Source organism: Phacochoerus africanus, chromosome 2 (genome assembly GCF_016906955.1).
Source record: "Phacochoerus africanus isolate WHEZ1 chromosome 2, ROS_Pafr_v1, whole genome shotgun sequence".
Taxonomy (NCBI): Eukaryota; Metazoa; Chordata; class Mammalia; order Artiodactyla; family Suidae; genus Phacochoerus; species Phacochoerus africanus.
In genome coordinates, this window is record NC_062545.1 from 194,154,322 (window position 1) to 194,177,026 (window position 22,705).

At 44.9% G+C, this 22,705-nt stretch overlaps 1 protein-coding gene across 1 annotated transcript in view; it reads left to right on the forward strand.

Moving 5' to 3' along the window:
* The window catches only part of NTRK3 (neurotrophic receptor tyrosine kinase 3), a 380,311-nt gene that overhangs the window by 319,621 nt on the left and 37,985 nt on the right, over positions 1-22,705 (forward strand). Inside the window, exons 14-15 of the mRNA XM_047767504.1 lie at positions 9,854-10,026; positions 13,548-13,791. Coding sequence (XP_047623460.1) covers positions 9,854-10,026; positions 13,548-13,791 — 417 coding nt within the window. The remainder of the gene's footprint in view (positions 1-9,853; positions 10,027-13,547; positions 13,792-22,705) is intronic.

Below are 22,705 nucleotides of genomic sequence, written 5' to 3' on the forward strand. Positions count from 1 at the left end.
ACGAAGGAGGATGGGTGGCTGGGGCCAGGAGGTGGGAGAGAGGGACCTGTTCCATCCTGGAAGAAGACACAAGTCAGTGTTATCACATGTAATCCGTGGGCCCTTGCTCTAAGGTCAGCAAAGTTTCCTCTGGACCAAACCAACTTCCTTGGGCTTCAGAGGTCAAGAGCTATGGCACTTAAGAGTTTGTGCCTGCAGTGAATCTGGAGGGACCAGTGATGCCTGTGATGGGCCCTGCTTTTATTCTGGAGGCCCCAGCTCACCCGCATCTCCAGCTGGCCCTCCCCCTTCCTCAGTGACTTTACAGGATGTGCTGTCCATGCCTGGCAAGTCATTTGACCATTTCTCAGTAGAGTTGCTTGAGGGGTGGGTGGCTCAAGGAGGCCCTGGGAGCCCCTGCTCAAGGCAGCAGATGTCCCTGGGGTCAGTACTGAGCCCAGAGGAGGACCCCTCCCCATACAGATCTAGGTTCAGACCCCAAGGGCCAGCATCCTTGCAGGTTACTGCCTCCTGGCAGCTGCTGAGATGGGTCCATTAAACCACAGGGCTTTTGTATTACTGAGACAGCTGTGCACATTTGCAGCTGGACCTCAAGTGCTTGGAGCAGTAGCAAAGGGACTTTGCTATGACCAGTTACCCTGCCCCCACCTCTTCCAACAGCTAGCAGCTTTTGTCCATAAACATTGTTCACATCTTTGAACATGATTGGCACCAGCAAGAGTCATATAGCCTCACTGAGGCACCCATAGGTCTCAGAAACCTGGCTCTGGAGCATGAGGTGGCCTCTGTGGGTGTAAGTGGAACAAACAGGCCTCTGAGGGCAGTGTGAATTCTACATGATGCTGGGCGGGGAGAGGGAGATGACCCTCCCCATGAAGACTCTCGTCTGGGCCCAAAAAGGTCCATCCTTAGCACTGAGGGCTCTGATCAAACCATCCTCATGATAGCAATTCCAGATTCTGTTACTTTGGGGTCTCTGTATTCATAGCCCTGTGTGACTGCAGAAGGTAAGTGCTGCTGTGGATGCTGGCAGTGCTGTGCAGGCTGCAGACAGATCATAGGAACCATAGAACTGGGTGGAAGCCCAGCCATCGTAGATTAGCTGTGTGACCTTGGGCAAGGTGCTTTAACCTCATTGGGCCTTATTTTTTTTTTTTTTCCCTGTATAATAGGAGCTATCTCCTCCTTAAAATTTTAGTGATTATATTATATAATATATGAAAAGTATTTAGTATGCTACTTGGGGCATAGTAAATGCTTAGTAAAGAATTGTTGGAGAAAATAAAAAATAAAATAAATTTAAAAATAAAAAAATTCAAAAACCTGGAGTTCCCGTCATGGCACAGCAGAAACAAATTTGAACATGAGGTTTCATGTTCGATCCCTGGCCTCCCTCAGTGGGTTAAGGATCAGGTGTTGCCATGAGCTGTGGTGTAGTTTGAAGATGTGGCTTGGATCTGGTATTGCCGTGGCTGTGGTATAGGCCAGCAGCTGCAGCTCCAATTAGACCCCTATCCTGGGAACCTCCATGTGGTAAGGGTGTGCCCCTAAAAACAAAAAATAAAAACTAAACAATCATTGCAATTTGGTTTTATTTTATTTATTTATTTATTTATTTATTTATTTATTTATTTATTTATTTATTTATTATGGCTGCACCTGCAGCATATGGAAGCTCCTGGGCCCAGGATTGAATCCTAGCCTTTGCTGTGACCTATGCTGCAGCTTCGGCAACAGTGGATCCAGGCTGGGCCAGGCTGGAGATCTTGAATCTGAGCCTCTGCAGCAACCCAGGCCACTGAAGTCAGATTCTGAATCCACTGCACACAGCCCCAACTCCCCTTTGTTTTTATTAACATCCTTGTTGAAATTACTGAATGTGGTTAAGCACATCATATATGACCTTCCAAGCTTGCACTGAAAATCTAATAGGGGTTGCCTAACTTCTCTGAAAGGCCAGAGAGTAAAAATTGAAGGTTTTGAGGACCATACACTCTTCCTTACAGCTACTCAACTGCCCATCCAGTGGGAAAGCAGCCAAAACCATACAGAAGTAAATGAGGCTGGTGGTTGTCTTCATATATATATATGTTTTTTATTAAAGTGGTCATTGTCTGTTGACCTCTGCCCTAGAAAATAAATCACCCCATAAAAGGCTAATGACGATTATTGCTGATATCCCGTGAATCCATGTGCTCAGTGTGTCTCCATAGACATGGGCTGATCAGATGAGTGAGGGTGTCTGAACAGCTTGGACCAGGGATGTGGAAATGTTTCTAATTTTATCCCTAAACTTAGAATCTGCCCTTCCCTAGAAACTTGCATTTATAGGATGACACAAATCTACTGGGTGTTCCAGCATCCATCTGGGGACTGGTAAATGAACTGAACATTTTTGCTCTTGGATCAGGAAATGAAATGATGGCCTAAACCCTGGGAACCGTTTCCTTCTGAGTGGTCTGGCGTTTAGGGGCAGTACCCAGACTGGGTAATGCATAAAATGTGTTTCTGTTTTCATCCTTTTACGAGGGTTCCCTTCATTTCTTGGAACTGGGAACCTCAAGGAGATGAGTGCTCTGAGATTTTACACCACTAGCTGCCCAGCGGAGCCACCCAGCAACCAGTCCCTGGAGAAGATGGTCATCGCCCCCCGGGACAGTCAAGAAATGGCACTTCCTGCTTCTCAGCCTCTTTGGATCTTATTCCTTTTTGCAGACCCCTTCTTGAGTTTGTTCTCAGGTCGATGCAGGGTAATTGTGAACTTCCAGAGACTACATCCAAGTCTAACCCCAAATTAAGTTCTCCAGCAGTTGTGGTTTTAAAGCCATTGGCAAGATTTTTTTTTTCCCCTGTATTTTCTAAGGTGGAAACAAGGAGCAGAAATCACAGCCTCTGTTCTGAAGACACTTGCAGTCTATTGGGGAGACAAGAGATGCCCGTGGAAGAAATAGAGAGCAGGACAAGACAGAGTGTAATGTGTATATGTGTGTAGTGTATGAATGACATTAAATCATGTAGTTCATGATGTTTTTAAATAGGTGGTGCCACTTTTAAGTGGTTATTTAACAAACAATAGACTGCTCAGAAGATCTCAAAAGAGTCTCCTCTAACAGACGAATGGCTGGAAATAATATGAGAAAGGTGTCCGAACTTATTAATCATCAGAAAAATGTAAATTGAATCATAATGATATACTCTGTACACCAAGAAGAATGGCTAATTAGCAAATTTAGCAAAACCAAGCATCGACAAGAATATGGAGCTGAGCAACTTTCATACTCTGGTGGAAATATAAAGTGGTCTAATTGTTTTGAAAAACAGTTTGTCATTTTAGAATATTAGCATCTGTGCGACTCAGTACTTGCACTCTAGGCCTAGACCCAGCAAGTATCTATCTATATATCTGTCTATGTATCTATTTATCTATCAATCTATCTACCTATCATCTATCAATCTATCTAGCATCTCTATCTACAAAGAGACATGTTTCAGAATGTTCATAAGCATTCTTTATAACAGCCAAAAGCTGGAAACAACACCAATGTCCTTCCGTGGAAACATGGATAAATAAATGTGCTATATTCATATTCAACAAGAAACGTTTCCACCAGGAAAACGAATGAACTACAGCTACATGCAACAACTTGGAAGAATCTCAAAAAGACAATGTTGAATGGAAAAAGGCAGATATAGAAATATTCATATGTACATACATATAGATGTATGCATGATTCCACTTATTTAAATTTCCAAAAACAAGTAAAACTAAGCTCTAATGTTTGGAGATTCATATTTAGGTAGTATAAATCATTTTTAAAAAGCAAGGATAGGAGTTCCCGTCGTGGCTCAGTTGTTAATGAATCCGACTAGGAACCATGAGGTTGCGGGTTCCATCCCTGGCCTTGCTCAGTGGGTTAAGGATCTGGCGTTTCCGTGAGCTGTGGTGTAGGTTGCAGGCCGGCGTCTACAGCTCCAATTAGACCCCTAGCCTGGGAACCTCCATATGCCTCGGGAGTGGCCCTATAAAAGGCAAAAAGGCCAAAAGCCAAAAAGCCAAAAAAAAAAAAAAAAAGGCAAGGACATGAAGGAGTTCCCATTGTGATGCACTGAGTTAAGGATCTAGCATTGCTGGAGCTGTGGTATATGTCAAAACTATGACTCGGATTCAGTCCCTGGCCTGGGAACTTCCATATGCTGCATGGGGGCCAAAAAAAAAAAAAATGCAAGGACATGAATTTCATAATTCAAAAGGACATGGAGGGTGGGGCATTTCTGGGGAATCAGCAATATTTTATTTTCCACTTACATCAAAAATGCACTGGCATTAGATTTGTGATAAATCAGTGTGCTAGAAAAGATTTTTCTTTCAAGGATTTATCATATTCTTAAACTATGCTTAATTTATTCATTTTATAAGCATTTATTAAGCACTTACTATGTTCCTGGCATTGTATGATGTACTGAGGTAGAGAGTGATGGAGTTCACATCTGAGAGTCAGAGAATATTAGAGCCCAGAAAGGATGTTTAAAGAGGAGAAGGGGTGATGATGATGATGGTTAAGGTGATGATGATGATGAGAGCATCTAACAGAAAACACATATCAGGGTGCTCACCATGTACCAGGCTGTGCTGTAATTGGTGTATGAACAGTAGTGTTTCATTCTCACAAGAACCCTTAGAGTTAGACAATGTCACTTGCCCCATTTCACAGGAGAGGACCTGGACCACACAGAGAGGTCAAGTAATTAGCCAAAAATCCCACAGCAAATCAAAGGTGGGGTTGCATACATATCCAGGCAGCCCCTTTTTTCATAGGTGAGGGAAGCAGAACCTTGTCACTGCTTTTCCTGTTTTCCTCTCTCTTTCCATGCTCTGTTCTGGGTGAACCTGAGCATTTTGCCAAGTCCTAAATTCTTACGGTTTTATCTAGTGTAAGGCTTGTCTTGTCTCTGGACGTTTTTGTACTAATGCCAATGACCATATGATTTATTTCCAAGATATCTAATTAGTTCTTAATTTTACCATGGTCTTAATTTTATTTCTCTCTCTCTTTTTTCCCCCTGCATACCTCCTTGGTTTTTTAAACTATTTCTTCACTCCTTGGGGGCATTTCCTTATTGTAATATCTTGTCAACTTCTTCCTGTCAAGTTAGCATTATCAGCAGGAAATTCCTGTTCTGGTAATTAATAATTTTAATCATTTGAATTGAGTATTTCTTCCAATATGTCTGAACTGCAGCTCTCAGGTTCCTTTTGGTTTGGAGGGTTGTTTTGGTTTTGTTTTGGGTGTTCATAATACCCTGTTTCAGTTACTTTAAGTTGGAGCAGGAACTTAAAACATTTGTGAAAATAATATAAGTGTAGAATCTCAGGATTTTACTATTTTCTCAATTTTTGAAATAGATGTTCCTCCCATTTTTAACATCTTTTAACCACTGACTTTTAGCAAGTCTTTCTAAAGTATTCATCCTAAGTTCCATAAAAGCAGCCCAGTCTTTGCACTCATATTTCATTGGTTTTTATGACATTTCATTCCATTAAGTGATGACACTAACACGTTTAACTGTCCTAGTGAATTTGGGAACAATGACAGTAGACTGTTAGTAAACTCTTCTCTGGGACAGAAATATCTCTCCGGGTATCCAGCCAGTGGTGACTGTTCAAGATATTATGGACACCTGTCCCTCTGCTTTGCAGAAGTCATGGGCAGGGCCAGCTAAATGCCCAGTGCAATATATACACATGGCTCAATTGAGAGGGTTTCTGGCCAAAAGAACAGCACATGCAAAGGGCCTGAGGCAGATACAAGCTTGGAGTGCACAAAGACAGAAAAACCAGTAAGACTGTGGTGTAACTGATGAAGGGAGTGCGGTGTAAGAGGAGAGGAGGTAGAGAGTTATGAGGGGATCAGGCATTTAGAGCTCATGACTATGTTAAGGAGTTAGGCTTTTATCCTAAAATCAAAGGGAAGCCAGTGGCCACTTTTAAGCTAGGAAGACAGATCTGAGAAGGGCATCTGTGTGTGTGTGTGTGGTAACTACTCTTCTTCCCTCAGAAAATTGTTTGAGAGTCTCAAAAGGCAGAAGTGACAATGGATTTTGACAGAGAGAAAGACAATTTTCATACTTAAAAAGGATTGATTGGTGTGTGTGTGTGAGAGAGAGAGAACACGCAGAAGTTTGAATGTTTGGGAATGTGTATTATCTCTGCACATATAATAAAGTGCATTTCAGTATATTAATAAAATCTGAAATGGACATCCATTGAAATATCTCTCCTCCAAATAAAAGAAAAGGAAATGGGAAGCAGCAGAACCCCTGGGCTGGATCTGATAAAGATGTAATGGCTAGAGTTGCTGGGAGCAGTTGAGAAATTTGAGTGTTCTTCCCATCTGGACTGCTTCCCTCCCATCAGACTAAACAGCCTCCCTGAAGCCCAGGGCTGGCGTGGATGTGTGACCTGATGTATATACAGGGGAGACCAGGAAGGGCCATGCTTCAGACTTCGGGGTAAAGAAGGCGATGGGAGGGCAAATCCCAGATCTTCCCTCTGCTCTGTGATTACCTCTTGAGGGGCCCAGACAGGAAGCCCTTGGCTTCATAGAGCCCCTGGTACCCCATCTCCCTGCACCAACAGTTGGCAACCGTGAGAGCACCAGTTCTGTCCCATGCCACTGGCTGGTGACCCGCTTTTAAGTTTCCAGCTCCGAAGAAGATGTTGAGTATGGACTCTGCTGAGAGGTGCATGAGAGTCTTTAGGCTGATTTTCCTCAAGATTCTTCTCCTGTCACCTCTGTCTCAACTGCATCAATCCCTGGGGGCCTGGTCCACTTGCAGCTCCAGATGCCAGATGCCGCAAGAGACCCCCTCTGCCAATTACATAGGAACCTCAGGTTTAACCCAGCAGCTGGAAAGCCCATCATGAAGGTGAAGAGAGAACTGGAAGGAGAAGGGATGTTGGAAGACTAAAGGGGACAAAAGTGGCTTTGTGCCCCATCTCCCAGATGAGGAACCCATATCTGCCTGCAGTGCAGAGTGCCAGTCCCAGGGATGCCGACTGGCACTGCTCTGCTCCAGGGCTGAGAAGGGAAATATCCCATGGCTGCCACTGGCGCCTGAACTGTGTGAAAGAATGATTTACAGAGATGGAGCGAGGCCATTTGGCTGGCCCCAAATTTGATCTACTTTTCTCTCTCATAAATCTAGCATTCACATAAATCTTTGTATTCTCTCATCCCACCCATGCTGGGCTCCTTTTTTCCCTTTCTTATTCTTCATGAAAATAAATAAATCACTGGCAGTCATCCTATACCCACGCCCCAGCCCATGCAGCTGGGGAGCTGGGTCACCGAGAGGCTCCCTCTCTCCATGACTCTCTGCCTTCTTCTACCCAGAGCAAGAAGGCTGTGTTCTGACTGGAGGTGGATCCACGGCAGCCTATGCCTTTATTACCAGGTAGCCTTTCCAAGGAGGTAGCCAGAGGTGAAGGGCAAAGCACAGGAGATCAGAGCTGGTGAAAATCAGCTGTGGAACAGTGGACCTCCCACTTTTCTTCCAGCCTTGGTCTGTCCTGTAAGCCTGGCATCCTTGAGGGACCCAGCCACTCTCCTGACAGCCCACATGCTTCCCTTTCCTGACCCCCTCCTCTGCCCTTTCAGGTCTTTTAACTTCTCTGCCCACCATTCCTTTGGGGACCTGTCTAGTGACTAACTCATCTGATCACATAATTCAAGCAGATGTGCTAGACAGCAAAGAATACTGGGCTCCAGGCTCAAGCTATTACTTCTCTCATGATCTTTGGCAAATCATTTCCTTATTCTGGACCTCAGTTTTCCCATCTATAAAATGGGAAAACTATATTAGATAACCTCCAACATTTTAGTCAACAGTAGGGTCATTTACACTTTTTTGGAGGGGAGGGAACCTCCAAATTTTGAAAAGAATAAAAAGTGGTGCTTGTTGAAGTTGGAGTGGGGCTTGATCACTGCCTGAGAGACCATGGCCTGAGAGCCATTGCCATTGAACTTTGAGGCACCAAAGAAGCCTGGCACCAAGAGGTTGCCAGGGTCCAGTTGAACTCAAGCTTCTATCATTTAAAATGTGTGAAAGCATGATGATCCCCAAACAGGGCTGGGTCTCAGTTTTTCCAGCTCCAGAAATGAGAAGGTGGAAGCAGATGATATCCTGGGCCCTTTTAAAGCTATGAGTTCATCACCTCTAATGTATGCTAATGACTGATGGAGGGGTAATGGGCCCTCTAGATATATGTTTCCCACATTCATGTTCCTGCCGTGCTGCAAGCCAAGGCAGCCTTGCGGATTTCAGCTCACAAGGGGTGTGGTAGCACTGGGAAGACCTCTGGCTAGGGAGGCTTTTTTTTTACTTTTTCTTTCTTTCTTTTTTTTTTTTTTCTTTTTTTGCTCTTCTGGCAGCAGCATGTGGAAGTTCCCAGGGCAAGGATCAAATGCACCACAGCAGTAACCCCAGCCACAGCACCGATGACACCACATCCTTAAGCATCTGAGCCACCAGGAAACTGCTAAGGAGGATTTTCAATTGAAGCAGGACTATAGAGAAACTTAGTCTGCTTAAATAACCAGAAAGAGCCAGGTTCTGGCAGAGGTGATGCAAACCAGTTTCCTGTCCAGATGTTCACTACCCTGAGAATGGCACATAAAGTACTCGTCCCCTCAGTGCCTCATGTCCTGTCTAAGGTGTTGACTAAACTGGGTCATTTGAAGCATGCGGATGTTTGGCTCCATTTGCCTTCTGACATCATGAGGTTGGGTGGGGGCAGGCCGAAGACACATGTGAGCACCTGCCTGGGCTGCTCCTTCTGCAGAAATAACCCTCCCTTCCCAGTTCATCCCTCCCAGTGGCTGACATGGCTGCATCTCCATGCAGTGCTCTGGTCACAGTCCGTTGGCCCTGCCAACCCCTTCTGGTCTAGAAAGCCCACATTCATTGACCCTCCTTCTGGCCATTGTTCTTCCATTGACCTCCCTGGGCCAAAGGGCAAGCAGCCTGGTCTGGTGCTTCTCCCTCACACCAGGGTTTCCCACTCCCATAAGAGCTGAGTTGTGACATCTCTGTGGCCACCAGATGCCCACTGTCCCAGCCTCACCCTAGGACTTTGTGACACTGTACCAGGTCCTGGTCCTGGCTGGATCCTCAGGCTTTTCCATTATCTGCTGTTCCCATAGCTGTGGTCCCATTTACACCCCAGTGTGTCCTTCAGCCACTTCGATGAGTTCAGAGGTGCCCTTCAGAAACCACAGTATTCATGTTTCTCTGCAAATAGATATTCTGAGTGTGTGTGTGTGTGTGTGTGTGTTTCCCCACAATCTAAAATCAAGGATGCAAAGAGCAAGGAAACAATTATGTCATCGGCCTGATTTGGGCTGGGCTGCGGACATAAGCTAATTTACCAAGTTAAAGCAATTAGGGCAGAGGTTTCCCCACTGGTTATATCAGTTGTGAGACCATTTCTTTAAGGCAATCTTAGGGGCAAGGGCCTTTGTCAGGCCTCCCACCTCCCTTCTCCCTACTCTGCCTTTTGTACTGATGTCTGAGGCAGGCTAGGGCTCTGAGGTGAACAAAGTTTGAAATCACGGACTGGCGGATGGGATGTGGGCATCAAACTTAGTTTCTGTTTCTATAAGGGTCAAAATGCTGAAGGAAGTAGAAGGTGTGACTGCTGTGACTTAGTCTCATGGTCTTTAAACCTGGATTAAGATCTTACTTCTTGGGAATCAGCATTGTCCTTATAATGGGCACTGGGTTTCTTCCCAAGAGGAGCCAGACAAGACTCTGCCTCTAGTTGCTGAAAAAACAGTGCCCATGTTGTTTCCAGGCCCTGAAGGATCCCACCCTGGCCGCCCGGAAGGATTTCCAGAGGGAGGCTGAGCTGCTCACCAACCTGCAGCATGAGCACATTGTCAAGTTCTATGGGGTGTGCGGCGACGGGGACCCACTCATCATGGTTTTCGAGTACATGAAACACGGGGATCTGAACAAGTTCCTCAGGTAAGTAGGCCTGCCATCCCCAGCCCGAGTCCCCCACCAACCCCCTGGGTCCTATGTGGAGCCAGAAGTCGTATCACTCCTCGGAACACTTAAGTCTTGGGATTAGAAAAGAGAAACAACCCTTCCTTCTCTACATGACCTCCTGAGTGGCAGGATTCAGGCCTTTGCCCTGATTTGGGGGATGGGGGGAGTGATTCTCAGGTAGACTGAGAAGAAGGGTAGCACCTAGAGGGGGTCCCAAGAGGGAACCTGGGGGCCCGCCAGCCTGTCAATTCCAACCCAGGGTTACAGGGTCAACCCTTCCCCCAATGCTGTGAATGGCTTTTTGACTTTGTGCCTTATGCTGTCACTTGCAATGTGAAGCTAATACCTTCCATGCCTCCCCAAAACCTCCTTTTCTTTTTTTCAGTCTTTTTTTTTTGGCATTTCTTGGGCCGCTCTCACGGCATATGGATGTTCCCAGGCTCGGGGTCTAATCGGAGCTGTAGCCACCGGCCTACACCAGAGCCACAGCAACGCGGGACCCGAGCTGCGTCTGCAACCTGCACTACAGCTCATGGCAACGCCGGATCCTTAACCCACTGAGCAAGGCCAGGGATCGAAACGGCAACCTCATGGTTCCTAGTCGGATTCGTTAACCACTGCGCCACGACGGGAACTCCCCCCAAAACCTTCTTGACAGAGACTTTTTGGTGACGCATAAAAAGGTACAAGGTTACAAACTCATCGGGACACAGAGATGGTTGAATAAAACGGCAGATTTGGCCCCTTTATTTATACATTTATACATTTATTTATTTATATATTTATGACTCTGCTATCCAGTACAGTAGCCATATGTGGCTATCTAAATTTATAATAACTAAACCAAAATAAAATTTAAAAATTCCTCTGTCTCACTAATCACACTTTGAGTACTCAATAGCTATATGTGGCTAGTGGCTACCATACTGGGCAATGCAATATACAGCATTTCCATTCACAGAAAGTTCTGTTGGCTAGCACTCTTCTAGGTGCATTGGATTTTTTTTTCTTTTCTTTTTTTATTTTTTTTTAAGGGCCACACCCTTCCATATGGAAGTTCCCAGGCTAGGGATCAAATCACACCATCAACTGCCATCCTACACCACAGCCACAGCCACGCTGGATCCTTAACCCACTGAGCAAAGCCAGGGATCAAACCTGTATCCTCATGCATACTAGTTGGGTTCATTACCACTGAACCACAACAGGAACTCCAGTTTTTTCCCAAGAAGTGTTTCTCTAAGTCTGGAGCAAGATCATCTGGATTTTGAGGCTCCTGATGGAGCTGGTAAGAGACTGGAAGTTCTAGAAGTTCTAGAAGCAGTTATAGCAGAGGTTCAGAGAAAGTAAAATTCACCTTCTCCAGAGAAGGTAGCAATCTCACTGGTAGGGAACAGCTGGCACTTCTCTGCTTCCACATTGGCTGCCTCCAAGTCAGGCCCAGATGTGGCAGGAGCAGTCATGTGTGAAGTTCTGTGGAATCATAGTCCCGGCAAACGCACTGGCCACTCAGGCCCTGGATGCTTTTAGGATGTGTTGTTGGCCACAGTCAACATTTGAATTCCCTAGCTGGGAATGAGATTTCCAGAGCTCAAACGTGGATTATGGTAAAATCTAGCACACTCACCAAAACTTGATAAGCATCTCCTTAAAGTGGGACATTCAATGGAGTGCTGGGGTTTTGAGGAGGGGATGGAAAGTTTTGGTAACAGGTTTCCAAAAGTGGCCCCAGAGGAATTGAAAATATCTATAGGCTGTTCTCAACCTCCTGAACTTGGTTTCACAATGAAATTTGCTCCTTTCCTAGAGAATTGAGTCCTTAACATAAGACAGCCTTGAGTTCATAGCCTGAATTTATCCCAGCTTAGTGATACAACCTGAAGAAGTTAATGACCCTTAATTCTCCCTCCTGGAACACAAGACTGTTAATAACTGCCTCACATGTTTGTTGTTATGGGTACTCAGTGACTATATTTGCATGGCTCCTGGACAAGTTTCCCACGGAGCTGGGTGTTCAGTCAGTGGCTGCTGCTATTAAAATTATTACAATGATTATTTTGGGGGGACCAAACCATGGTAGTTTCAAATACAGAGAGCATCCTTTCATGACCTCCCTCTCCCTCTGCTTCCATTCCCTGAGGCCAGAGGCATATGGTCCATTTTCCATAAAGCCCTTCCCATAGGCTCAGTGGTGCCTTAAGCTCTAGATCCCACCAGCAAGGCTAAAGAGAGGTCTTCGGTATCTCTCTGTACCACCGACATGCCCGCTCTAAGGGAAGAGGAAGAAAAAGAAAAATGCTCTCGCATTTCCCAGGTGGTGGGTTTTGGGGACAGGCTGCAGTGTTTCCTCCTAGTAGACAGGAGTGGGCTTATCTGCTGACCCTTCTTCCTTATGAGCTGATGCAGTAGCTCTCCTTTGGAGGCATGAGGTAGGCAGAGCCACAGAAGATAATAAAATGAACACGTTTGTGTTTAACAGTACCTTTCAGTGGAAATTGGAAAAACAGTAAAACAGGCCGAGGCCTTGCTGTACACTAGGGCTCCTTGGCTCACAACTTCATAAATAAGGGCCCTGGGTATAGTTATGGCTCACTGGGCTTTCTGCAGAAAAGACTGAACACTAAAAGTGACTGATATGACAGGGCAGGGTGTTAGGATAACAAATCTGGGCCTTGATTTGGGACACGGGGAGTGCTGTGGCTCCCCAGACCTCTGCCTCAGGGTCCAGGGTTTCTTCATCTCATCCTGCCATTAACAGAAGTTGTCCAATCCCAGGTAGCATGGTGGAGAGGTTAGGATATAGACTGAAGAGTGTTGCTGGTACCCAGAGCCTGGATTGCAGCAGTGCTGGAAGCATCAGTACTGGGAACTTGTTGGCTATGCATATGAATGAGCTCTGCCGAGCCAATCAGAATGGGGGGGGGGCGCGCAGAGCAGGGCCCAAGAACCCATGTTTAAGAATGCCTCTGATTCTCCTTAAAATTTCAAGGTCTCCTCCAGAGCTACATGTAATCCATGTGGCCACTCTGGGACCTCTGGGACTTCAGTGATCTGATCACTTTATGCTTCAGTTTCCTTATCTCAAAATAAAGGTGGGAAGATTAAATGAATTAATATATTTAAGATACTCAGAGCAGTGTGTGGAATGTAGTAAGAGCTATGTAGGAGTTAATTGTTGCTTTATTAATTGTTCTACAGTAGGCACCTAGAACTTGGGAAGCCTCTGGATGACAATAAAATATCCAAAAGAGTAGGTTTATTCTCTGATTTATTAAAGCATGTCTGCTGTCATCTTAGTTGGGAATCTTGTTGTAGAGTTTCACCATATCCATACTCACATAGTGTAATTTGAGGTAGATAGAAATATGGCCCTAAGTAGGCTGAGAAAGAGATTTTGTTCATTTCCTCGTGCGTTCCAGAGAACAGGGAATTGAGAAGGGGCTTCCCCTTGATCTCCTGAATTCTCTCTGCCCCTCCCTTCTCCCCCACCCCTACAGGGCCCATGGGCCAGATGCCATGATCCTCGTGGATGGCCAGCCACGCCAGGCGAAAGGCGAGCTGGGGCTCTCCCAGATGCTGCACATTGCCAGTCAGATTGCCTCTGGCATGGTGTACCTGGCCTCCCAGCATTTCGTGCACCGGGACCTGGCCACCAGGAACTGCCTGGTTGGAGCCAACCTGCTGGTGAAGATTGGCGATTTCGGCATGTCCAGAGATGTCTACAGCACGGATTACTACAGGGTAAGGTGGCCTTCCCAGATGCAGCCATCAGTGGCACAGCTAGCTCTGTCCTCACATGTCTTTGTCTTTGTCCATTAACCCTGTCACTCTGGAGCACACACTGACACGTCCCTACCCAGATATACCCTTGGTGCATATCCTTTGGCTATTCCTGCATTTTGACATACCTGTTAATTATCCTCTTGACAGCTCATACCTGCCTTCCAGCTGAATAGGGATACTCGACTGTATCCTTACACTGCACATAGGCATTGTGTTCTTATTTCCATGAATGCTCATTCTTCATGCAAACGGATACAGATATCTATCTATATAGATATATCTATATCTCCCCAATGCACACCTGCACAAGCTCAGCTCAGAGATACATTTTAACATCTTTCAACTCAGTTCTCCATCCAGCCTCACCCACAACACATTTTATTCTTTAAAATTATCTGGTGACCATAGAGGCTTGTTTTCAAAGGTAGGTCTTGATAAGGGTCAGAATCCAAGCTAAAGTAGCAAAAAATGGTTGCGATGTTGCTGAGAAGAATTATCCAAATAGTGTAGGAAAGATGAAGGAAGCAGCAAGTTATTGGTGCCAACTTTGGAGAGAGGTACAAGTTGGTTCTTTGATTGTAAGAGGAGATATCACATTTAATTTCACCTTCTTACAGTTGTCTCCATAAATAGGTGTCTTACTTGGCTCTCCCAGTTTTTTCCCCCCTTAGTATTTTGGAATCTTCTTCTCATGGATCATGGAGTGGTTCTGACAGTGTTATTATTGCAAGGGAAATGACTGGTGAGCATGAGTGTTATTTATGCCCAACAGGGGAAATGGGGGTACAGCCTGAGATACAGATAGGATAACTTATGCAAATTGCTTGGGAGGCAGATGCCTCAAAAATAGGGAAGATTTAGTTCAGGGACTTTGAATGAGTGAGGAATTTGGATGGATGTATAAGGAGAATGGGCAACAATGTTTTGGAGGCCAAGAGGCATGACAGCCATTTCCCTCATCTTTGTACATAATGAATGATCATATTGTGAATCAAAGGGCTTAGATATGATTGTTGTTTGGGTCTGAGCATGGTGGGTCAGGAGGCTGGCAGTTTGGAGTTGGCATCTGCAAATCAATTCTATCTGGCTACTCTTTTTTTCTGTCTTTTTTTGTCATTTCTTGGGCCACTCCCATGGCATATGGATGTTCCCAGGCTAGGGGTTGAATCGGAGCTGTAGCCACCAGCCTACACCAGAGGCACAGCAACACGGGATCCAAGCCATGTCTGCGACCCACACCACAGCTCATGGCAACGCCCAATCCTTAACCCACGAGCAAGGCCAGGGATCAAACCTGCAACCTCATGGTTCCTAGTTGGATTCGTTAACCACTGAGCCACGACGGGAACTCCTGTCTGGCTACTCTTGATGGCTTTGCCTAAACAACATTATCCAGACAGTATAACTGATCACATCACTCCAAATAATTTATTTTAGCCACAGCCTGGGGAAAAATGTGATATTTGAGAAATGCCCTTTGTGGCTACAAATTGACATGCTCATGGTACAACCAGAGGATGTCTGATGATATACCATCATGAAAATATAAAGCAAAGTAGACTGAACAGCAGGGAAGGTAGAATGTCTGCAGAAAACTGGGCAGTTTCTCTCACCGCTTGCCCTGCCCAACATGCCTAGATGTGGAAAAAAGGAGCACAATGATGGCCAGGGAGGACTTTCCAGAAAATGTCAAACTGGAGTCTTTCTTTAGCATCTAGGCCAAAATTTTTTTTTCAGTCACATCCGCGAGAGGCATTGGTGTGGTTACTAAGAGCCCATGGGTCATAGATTTCTTGAGTCTAGCTGGAACTGGCACCATTTAATTGCCTCTGCACTCTGTGTAATGGGGTTTGCTGGCCTGTCTGGCTGAGCTCAGATTTATGTTGGTGTTGATAAAAGCAAGGGATGGATCATTGTTTTTCTGTGTGAGGCAGATTATACCAATCTGGTCTCCACTGGCTTCATCAGGGTCTTGGGAAACTGTATCTGACCAGAATGTGTGCAAACTCAGCTTTCAAACTCGCTTCAAGGAGTACACTTAATATTTCTTCATTCTGATTTTAAAAAGAGAGAGAAAAAAAGAATACATCTCCCAATGATCCTGCTTTGCCCTTGCTCGAACAGTTGTGAACCGCTGCTCTTTGCTCTCGGGAGAGCTGCAAGAAGTAAATCCATCTCATTTCTGTGGGCTCAGGGCAGATTGGAATTCAAGAAGAGGAAAATGAGGTGGGAAAATGTTCCCACTCCAGGTATCCGCAGTTCCCTCTTCACAAGTTCTAACCCAGGTGTAAGCTGAGGCCAGCTGGCTTGAAAATGTATGTCTTTGGTCCCATGGAAGTATGAAGTTTAAAAAGGATAGCAATTGCAGTGGAAACAGAGTGCACCATTGGAGAAGTGCATATTCCACAGATGCCGGGTAGATATTATGTATTCTAGAAAATGTCCTTCTTCAAAGAGTTTCTGTCATTTCTTTACATTCGGCTCACGTGCTCACAACATCCTCAAGTGGACGCAACTCCCCCTCCCTCCCTTTCTGTAAAACAAAAGGGAGAAGTAGATTTGGCCTAAGGTCATATCAATAATCAACCTGAAGTCTTATTATCCATATTGGAAGACACCAAAGTGACAAGGGAATTGTGCATTGGGCCCATTCTTACCTGTGCTCACATTTGAACATCACCATTAGCAGCCATGGGACCTCAATGCACTTTTGTGAAACCTCTACTGAATTTTCCCATTTTTCACATGAGGACCAACATAGTCTCTCAACCAGGTTATTTTGATGTTAAACAAGTTACTTTGTGTAAAGAGCCTGGGATATACTACTTACTGGATGAACTCGTGTTTATTGTTTTCCTTAGTCCCCTTAATACCCAAGGCAGGAGCACCTTAGGGATAATCTCATTTCCTGATGTAATTCTTGGGTCAGAGAGAAGGACCTCCCGGCCATTGAAAATAAGCTGGGATCATGCAGCTGCCCAAGTAGAGCAGAGACTTTGCATTGGCCACCTCTGGAAAGTGTCTTTCCCAAGTTTCCATCTTAGATAGAAATACTCAGTTATGAGTACTCGCCCAGTCTTCTGGTCAGTGTTTAGATGGTCCTGCTGATGAATCTTAGAGTTAAGTCCACGTTCAGTTGATTGATGAAAGATTTTTGTTTTGGTTTGGTTTGGTACAGTGTCTGAGACCTAGGGGGGAGGCCAGGATTTATGAGATGGTAAGAACATTGAAGCATTCTCTCTGCAAGCTGATACTCCGGCCTGGTTAGCACCTCTTCACTACTGTGTTACTGAAATCTGTTGGGCCCATGAGTTTTTCTTGTGCTTAATGCATCAAAATGCAGAGAATCCAGGCCTCTGTGTGTGTGTGTGTGTGTGTGTTGGGGTGGGGCTCCCCTGCCCAGTGTAGATTCCAGAATGTATATACCAGGGTGGGAGCTGAGGAGAGGTGGAGATAAACTCCTCCTTATAGCCTTTCTTTTTCAATTTCTTAAGACAAAGAGGTGCCATCTGGTTCATGCACAAGTGATAGGAAAATGATGTACAAAGGTGAACTGCCTAATTTCCTGTTATACATTAGATAGAGAAAACAAACATCTCTGCACCAGAGGGAGTGCAGAGCAGTTTGTTCTCTCTTCTTAAGCCTTTGCCCCACAACAGGTCCATTTTCCATGAGTGAGTCACTGAATCATATATTTCTACGATTGCCTCTTGACTGGCTGTGACAAGCAAACGTTTTGGGAACCATTATATCTTTCTTAGAAAATCAGACAACACTACGAGCTTAGAGGTCAGATCTGGAATTAAAGAAAGTCCTGAGGAAGAGGAGGTTGAGATTCCAGGACAGACATGTTTTCCGATGCTGTGATTTGGAGGGGAGGTGGTCTGCTGAGATTGAGGAAGAATGGGAAAGAGTGATGGAAGGGATTAATGTTCTGCCCCAACGGGTCCAGTGGGCTAGGAGTGTGCTTCCCTGTTCACCCTACCATGCTCTGTGTCCGGCATGGGACCTAGGACTGAGAAGACACCCAATAAAAATATGAATGAATGTGTGGATGAATGAAGGAAGTCAGAATGGGAATTCCAAGTTAAGCAGGAAGTGAATTAGACCAGACTAAGAGGAACCTGAACAGGCAAACTGATGCCCACTTAGGTGAGGTGAGCCTTTGGAGATGATGTGGGGAGTTGTTGTAGAAGCGGTATCTGGGGACAATGTCTAGAGGAGGCAGGTGAGTGGAGGTCTGGGTCAGGGATGACTTGCTTAAAGTCAGAGTGGAGTCTTGGTAGGGAATGGAGCCAAGGGTCCAGGAGGTAAGAAGGAAAATATTGCAAAATCTAATGTGGAAGACAAGGCGGGTCTGGCAGCTAAAAGCAACGCCTTTGGTTCTAAGCTGGAGATTATGGGTCAGAGTTCCTAGGAACCCCAGAAAGGATGATACCAGTAACCCCTAGGAGTGGCACAATTCAGAATGAGCTGATCCAACCAGCAGAGAACTTGATTTTGTAGATGTCCTTGGGTCCCCATGGCAGGGATGACAAGTGCAGGCTCTTGGAACTACACTTTCTGGATTTAAATCTCAGCTGCTACAATTCTTGGCTATACAAACTTAGGCAAGTTATTTAAACTTTCTCTGCCTCTAACTTTAGAATGGGTCTAATGACCCCCTTCATATGTATTTGCCATGAAGGATTAAGAGTTAATAAATATAAATGTCAACTGTTATTACTGCTTTTGGAGCTAAAATACAAATGTCTATCCCAATTCCAAAATGAGCATCTGAACAAGATTACCAGAGGGTATTAATGAAGGTAGACCAACTTCTATAGGAAGTAGATGCAAATATATATAAAGTTTCTAACACCAAGAGAAACCTATTTCTAGGTTACATAACAGTAGGAGCAGGTGAACCTCTTGAAGGATTAGCCTTCTTCTCTGCAGTCATTCAGGCTGATACACTCTACCCTCTTCCTTATATGGTGTCCTTGGTCACCTTAGGTGGCTATCCCTATTCTAGCTGGCTGTAAGGGGAAATAGGCATGAAGGGATGCAGATAGTTAATGGGCCTGACCTGTAACTTCCCTTCATGGCAAGACCCCAATCACAGGCACAGTCTCACTCTTTGTAAGAGAGGTTGAGAAATAGGGTAGAGCTATGTCCCCAGGTAGAAGAGAAGGACACAGGTTGTCATGAACAGCTGGCAACCTCTTCCACTGTATGGGTGGAGGAAAACTTCTCTTCCAACATTCCATGCCAACCGTGTATCATTTCATGTCTAATGACTTATCGGAAAAGTTAGGACAAGATATCCTTGTTTTAAACAGCTCCTCCCATCCTGAATGTAGAGATGGTTGTCCTGTGATGTCCCCTTTGACCTTCTCCTTGTAAATGCTGGGTGTTATATGACATTTGTAAGCAAAGAGGTTGCTTGGTCTCACCTGACATCTTGATGCTTTGGTTCATCCACCAGGGAAACAAAAGAGCATACCCTCAAGAAAACACATCCCATGAATTGGGTGAGGAAAAGGGGAATGTTCTGAATCCAAAGGAGTCTACGTAATAAAAAACACATCCAGGAGAAATACAAATGACCAGCAGCTTCTATTCGAAATCCATGGTGGTAAAGGGGAAATCCAGAACATACCCCAGATGCCAGCTGAAATCCACCCCAGGCTGTTTAGATAAAGTTTAGGTCCTAAAAGCCCAGATTCTCAGCCAGAAGAAGATGATCCCTACAATGGGCTTCAGGAACTCTAAGACTTCCTAATGTTCTATGAATAATGATGCATGTGAGCTCTTTATTGTGGTCTTGGTTTTCGGGGCTCAGAGCTTTCAAGAGAATCCAAAAGATGGCTAGGTCCCATGGACTAACTGGAATGAGTCCCCTAGCATGTCAGTCCTTAGATACTAAGACAGAGATCTAGAGACCAAGGTTGGAAAGGGAAGCCCCCTGACTAGTCAATCAGGACCTAAGGTTTGACCAGGGCTGAGATTTGATCAGATGGCCTTTAAGTCTCCTCCCATTTTTATGACTAGCAAAAATGTTGACTGATTACTAAGTCATCTGATCTAAGAGTCTGAGGCTCCTCAGTCTTTCTGGCTACCCAGTTAGTCCTTGGTCACAAGTAGGGGGGACCCTCAGGTAGAAGCCAAGTGGCTGACAGTGTGTTGAGAAGACCTAGTGGATCAATTAAATAACTTGTAACTTTTACCTTTGAAAGCTAGTGATGGCCATTTAAGCCTGTGATCCTGAAAGCCATCGTGACTTTCAGGATCATGAGCTGCTACCAATGACCCTTGCTCTTTCTTTGTTGGGGTTTTGGAGAGACCTACTCAGTAATTGGCACTCTTCTTCTCAAGCAGATCTGAGTTCTGAGCCCATCAGAATGGAGACATCAAGCAGCTGAAGATTATAATGTGCACTTGAATACTGATAGGACAGTAGCGTGTGGTGGCCTCATGGTGCAGCAACATTGAGCTTCTTCATACTGAATCCCCAGTCTAGACTTTGTAGCCCAGTCATGGCAGCCTGGGAGTATTGCAGAGTTTTCCCTGTTAGGGCCAGAATTCTTGCTACTCATTTCTGCTCCTGTAGGTAGGTAGGTGTCCATCATCAGGGGGAAAGGGTGTGGCCACATGACAGCCCCTTCCAATAAGAAAGATGCATGGAAGGAAAGGATCCTAAAGGAAGGATGGAACCACTATGGCAGCTCTTGAAAGGCCAGCTGTTACTATGTGAGCAGCTGAAGGACAGTCACAGGAAGTTTGTCATCTGTTTTCATGTAAATGAGGATGTGTGAGGACCAGTCATCATCAGACAGTGGCACATAGGAGAGATTGCTGGGAACTGAAGCCACCGAAGCTGGCCATGGCAATGGTCCAGGGAAGTGGCAATAAGGCTGTTTGCCATGGTGGTAGCACAGGGGTAGGGAAGAGAAGCTGTGGGAATCAGTGGGGCTGAGAAGGGTGAACTGAAGACAAGGGCTTGGGAACTCAAAGCCTCTTGCTGCTTTGGATCATAACCTTGAAAAAAGAATAACAGTGAAATTGAGGGTTGGGATGGATTTTTTACAAATGCATCTTTTAGGCCACCTAGTCCATTCTGCATCCCTGGAGTGTTAGAAACAGATGAACAAATGCCAAATCATTCAATTTTAAAGAAACATGAGGCTGGAAGGAAGCTTAAATGTCATCTATTTCACCCCCGTGGCCCCAGGCAGAATAGCTTCAAAATCATTCCAGACAAATGGTTTGCTTGCTCTATTCAGGCATATCTCCCGGGATTCCGCAAGCTCTCCCTTATTCCTTCCAGCTATAGCAAAGGGAAGCTATCATCAGCAGGAGATTTATCTTTTTCTTTCTAATGTGTAACACCCTTTTGAAGTGGGAAGTTCTCAGTTATGTCTAGCCAGAATTCTACCTGCTGCAACATAAGTCTATTTGTCCTATATCCTTAGAGGAGATAAATATGGTTTATATTATAACACTAAAGACAATGCTAGGAAGAAGCTCAGTGAGACCAAAATGGCCTGGTGCTTTTCATAGGTGGTATTGTATTTGTATTTTATTTATTGGAAGGAATCAGTGGGATAGAAACATCTTCCTCCCTGACATGCCAAGAAATAACATCCTCTTTCTGAGAGCAGTTTCCACGGGTCTCCTGCATTTGGTTTCCTCTCCCTTATGTAAAATTGAAATCTAATTGTTTTCTTTTGTCAGTGACAGTGGTGCAGGCATTGGATAGATGCTGCCCTAGTCAGCCTGGTCTTGGCTGATATTGGGGGAAAAAAAAATAGTGAGAATCCTCATCAGAAAGTTTCAAGAACTTGAGGCATGTATGTACTGGAACACAACCTCAAGAGAGTTGAGAAGGCAGCGACAAGAGGCATTGAATTGGGTGTTGATGCGCTCTATCCCCTTCTGCTCCTGTGGAAATGCAGCGTTTCATGACCTGACAGTGGAGAGGGTTAGAACAGATTTTTGTTCCTCAAACATAAAGGCCTTTGGCGAGTTCTCATGTGGCTCTGTGGGTTCAAGACTGAGCTTTGTTACTGCCGTGGCTCAGGTTGCAGCAGTGGCTTGGGTTTGATCATCCCTGGCCTGGGAACTTCTGCAGCCACAGGCCCTGTTGCACCATACCTCCCACCAAAAAAAAAAAAAAAAAAAGGAGGAAATGTAAAGGGCATTTTACTGAATATGTAACATACAAAGTTACATAAATTTCCATACAAAATATCTTCTTTTACCAGCTAATTAAGATATTTGCATGTAGAGAGATTCCTCCTGCTTAGGAATCCTATTTCTCTCCTAATCCTCAATGCCCAAGACTTTGTGATCTGAGTCTCAACAGGAGGAGGAGGAGGAGGCAGAGGACTGGGTCAATATGGCATTTGAAATTCAGAATTTTAAACACAGCTTTTACTCCTGGTTGTTTATTTTTCAGGTTTAGCTAATCCCACAGGACGAGGCGGAGGTGGGGATGGGGATGGGGGTGGGGAGAACAGGAGAGAAAGTGGGCAACATTCCCACTGCTTCTGGAGTCAGGAAGGTGGATGGGCCTTTGAATTCTGAGCTTCTGCTTCTGAGTTATGTGACCTTAGGAAATTTTCTTAAATTCTTTAAGCCTTAGCTCCTCATCTGAAAAAAAAAATGAGAACAATTTCTTCTTTTGCGCAGATTAAATAAGATAATGTATGCAAATTGCCTGGTACCTATTAGGCACTCAATACATGGCAGTTATTATTCTATGTAAGTGAATAAGGTAGAAATTATATACAGATATTTCTCGACTTACGATGGGGTTACATCCCAATAAACCCATTGTAAATTGAAATATCCTGAGTCAAAAATGCATTTAATACACCTAAGCTATTGA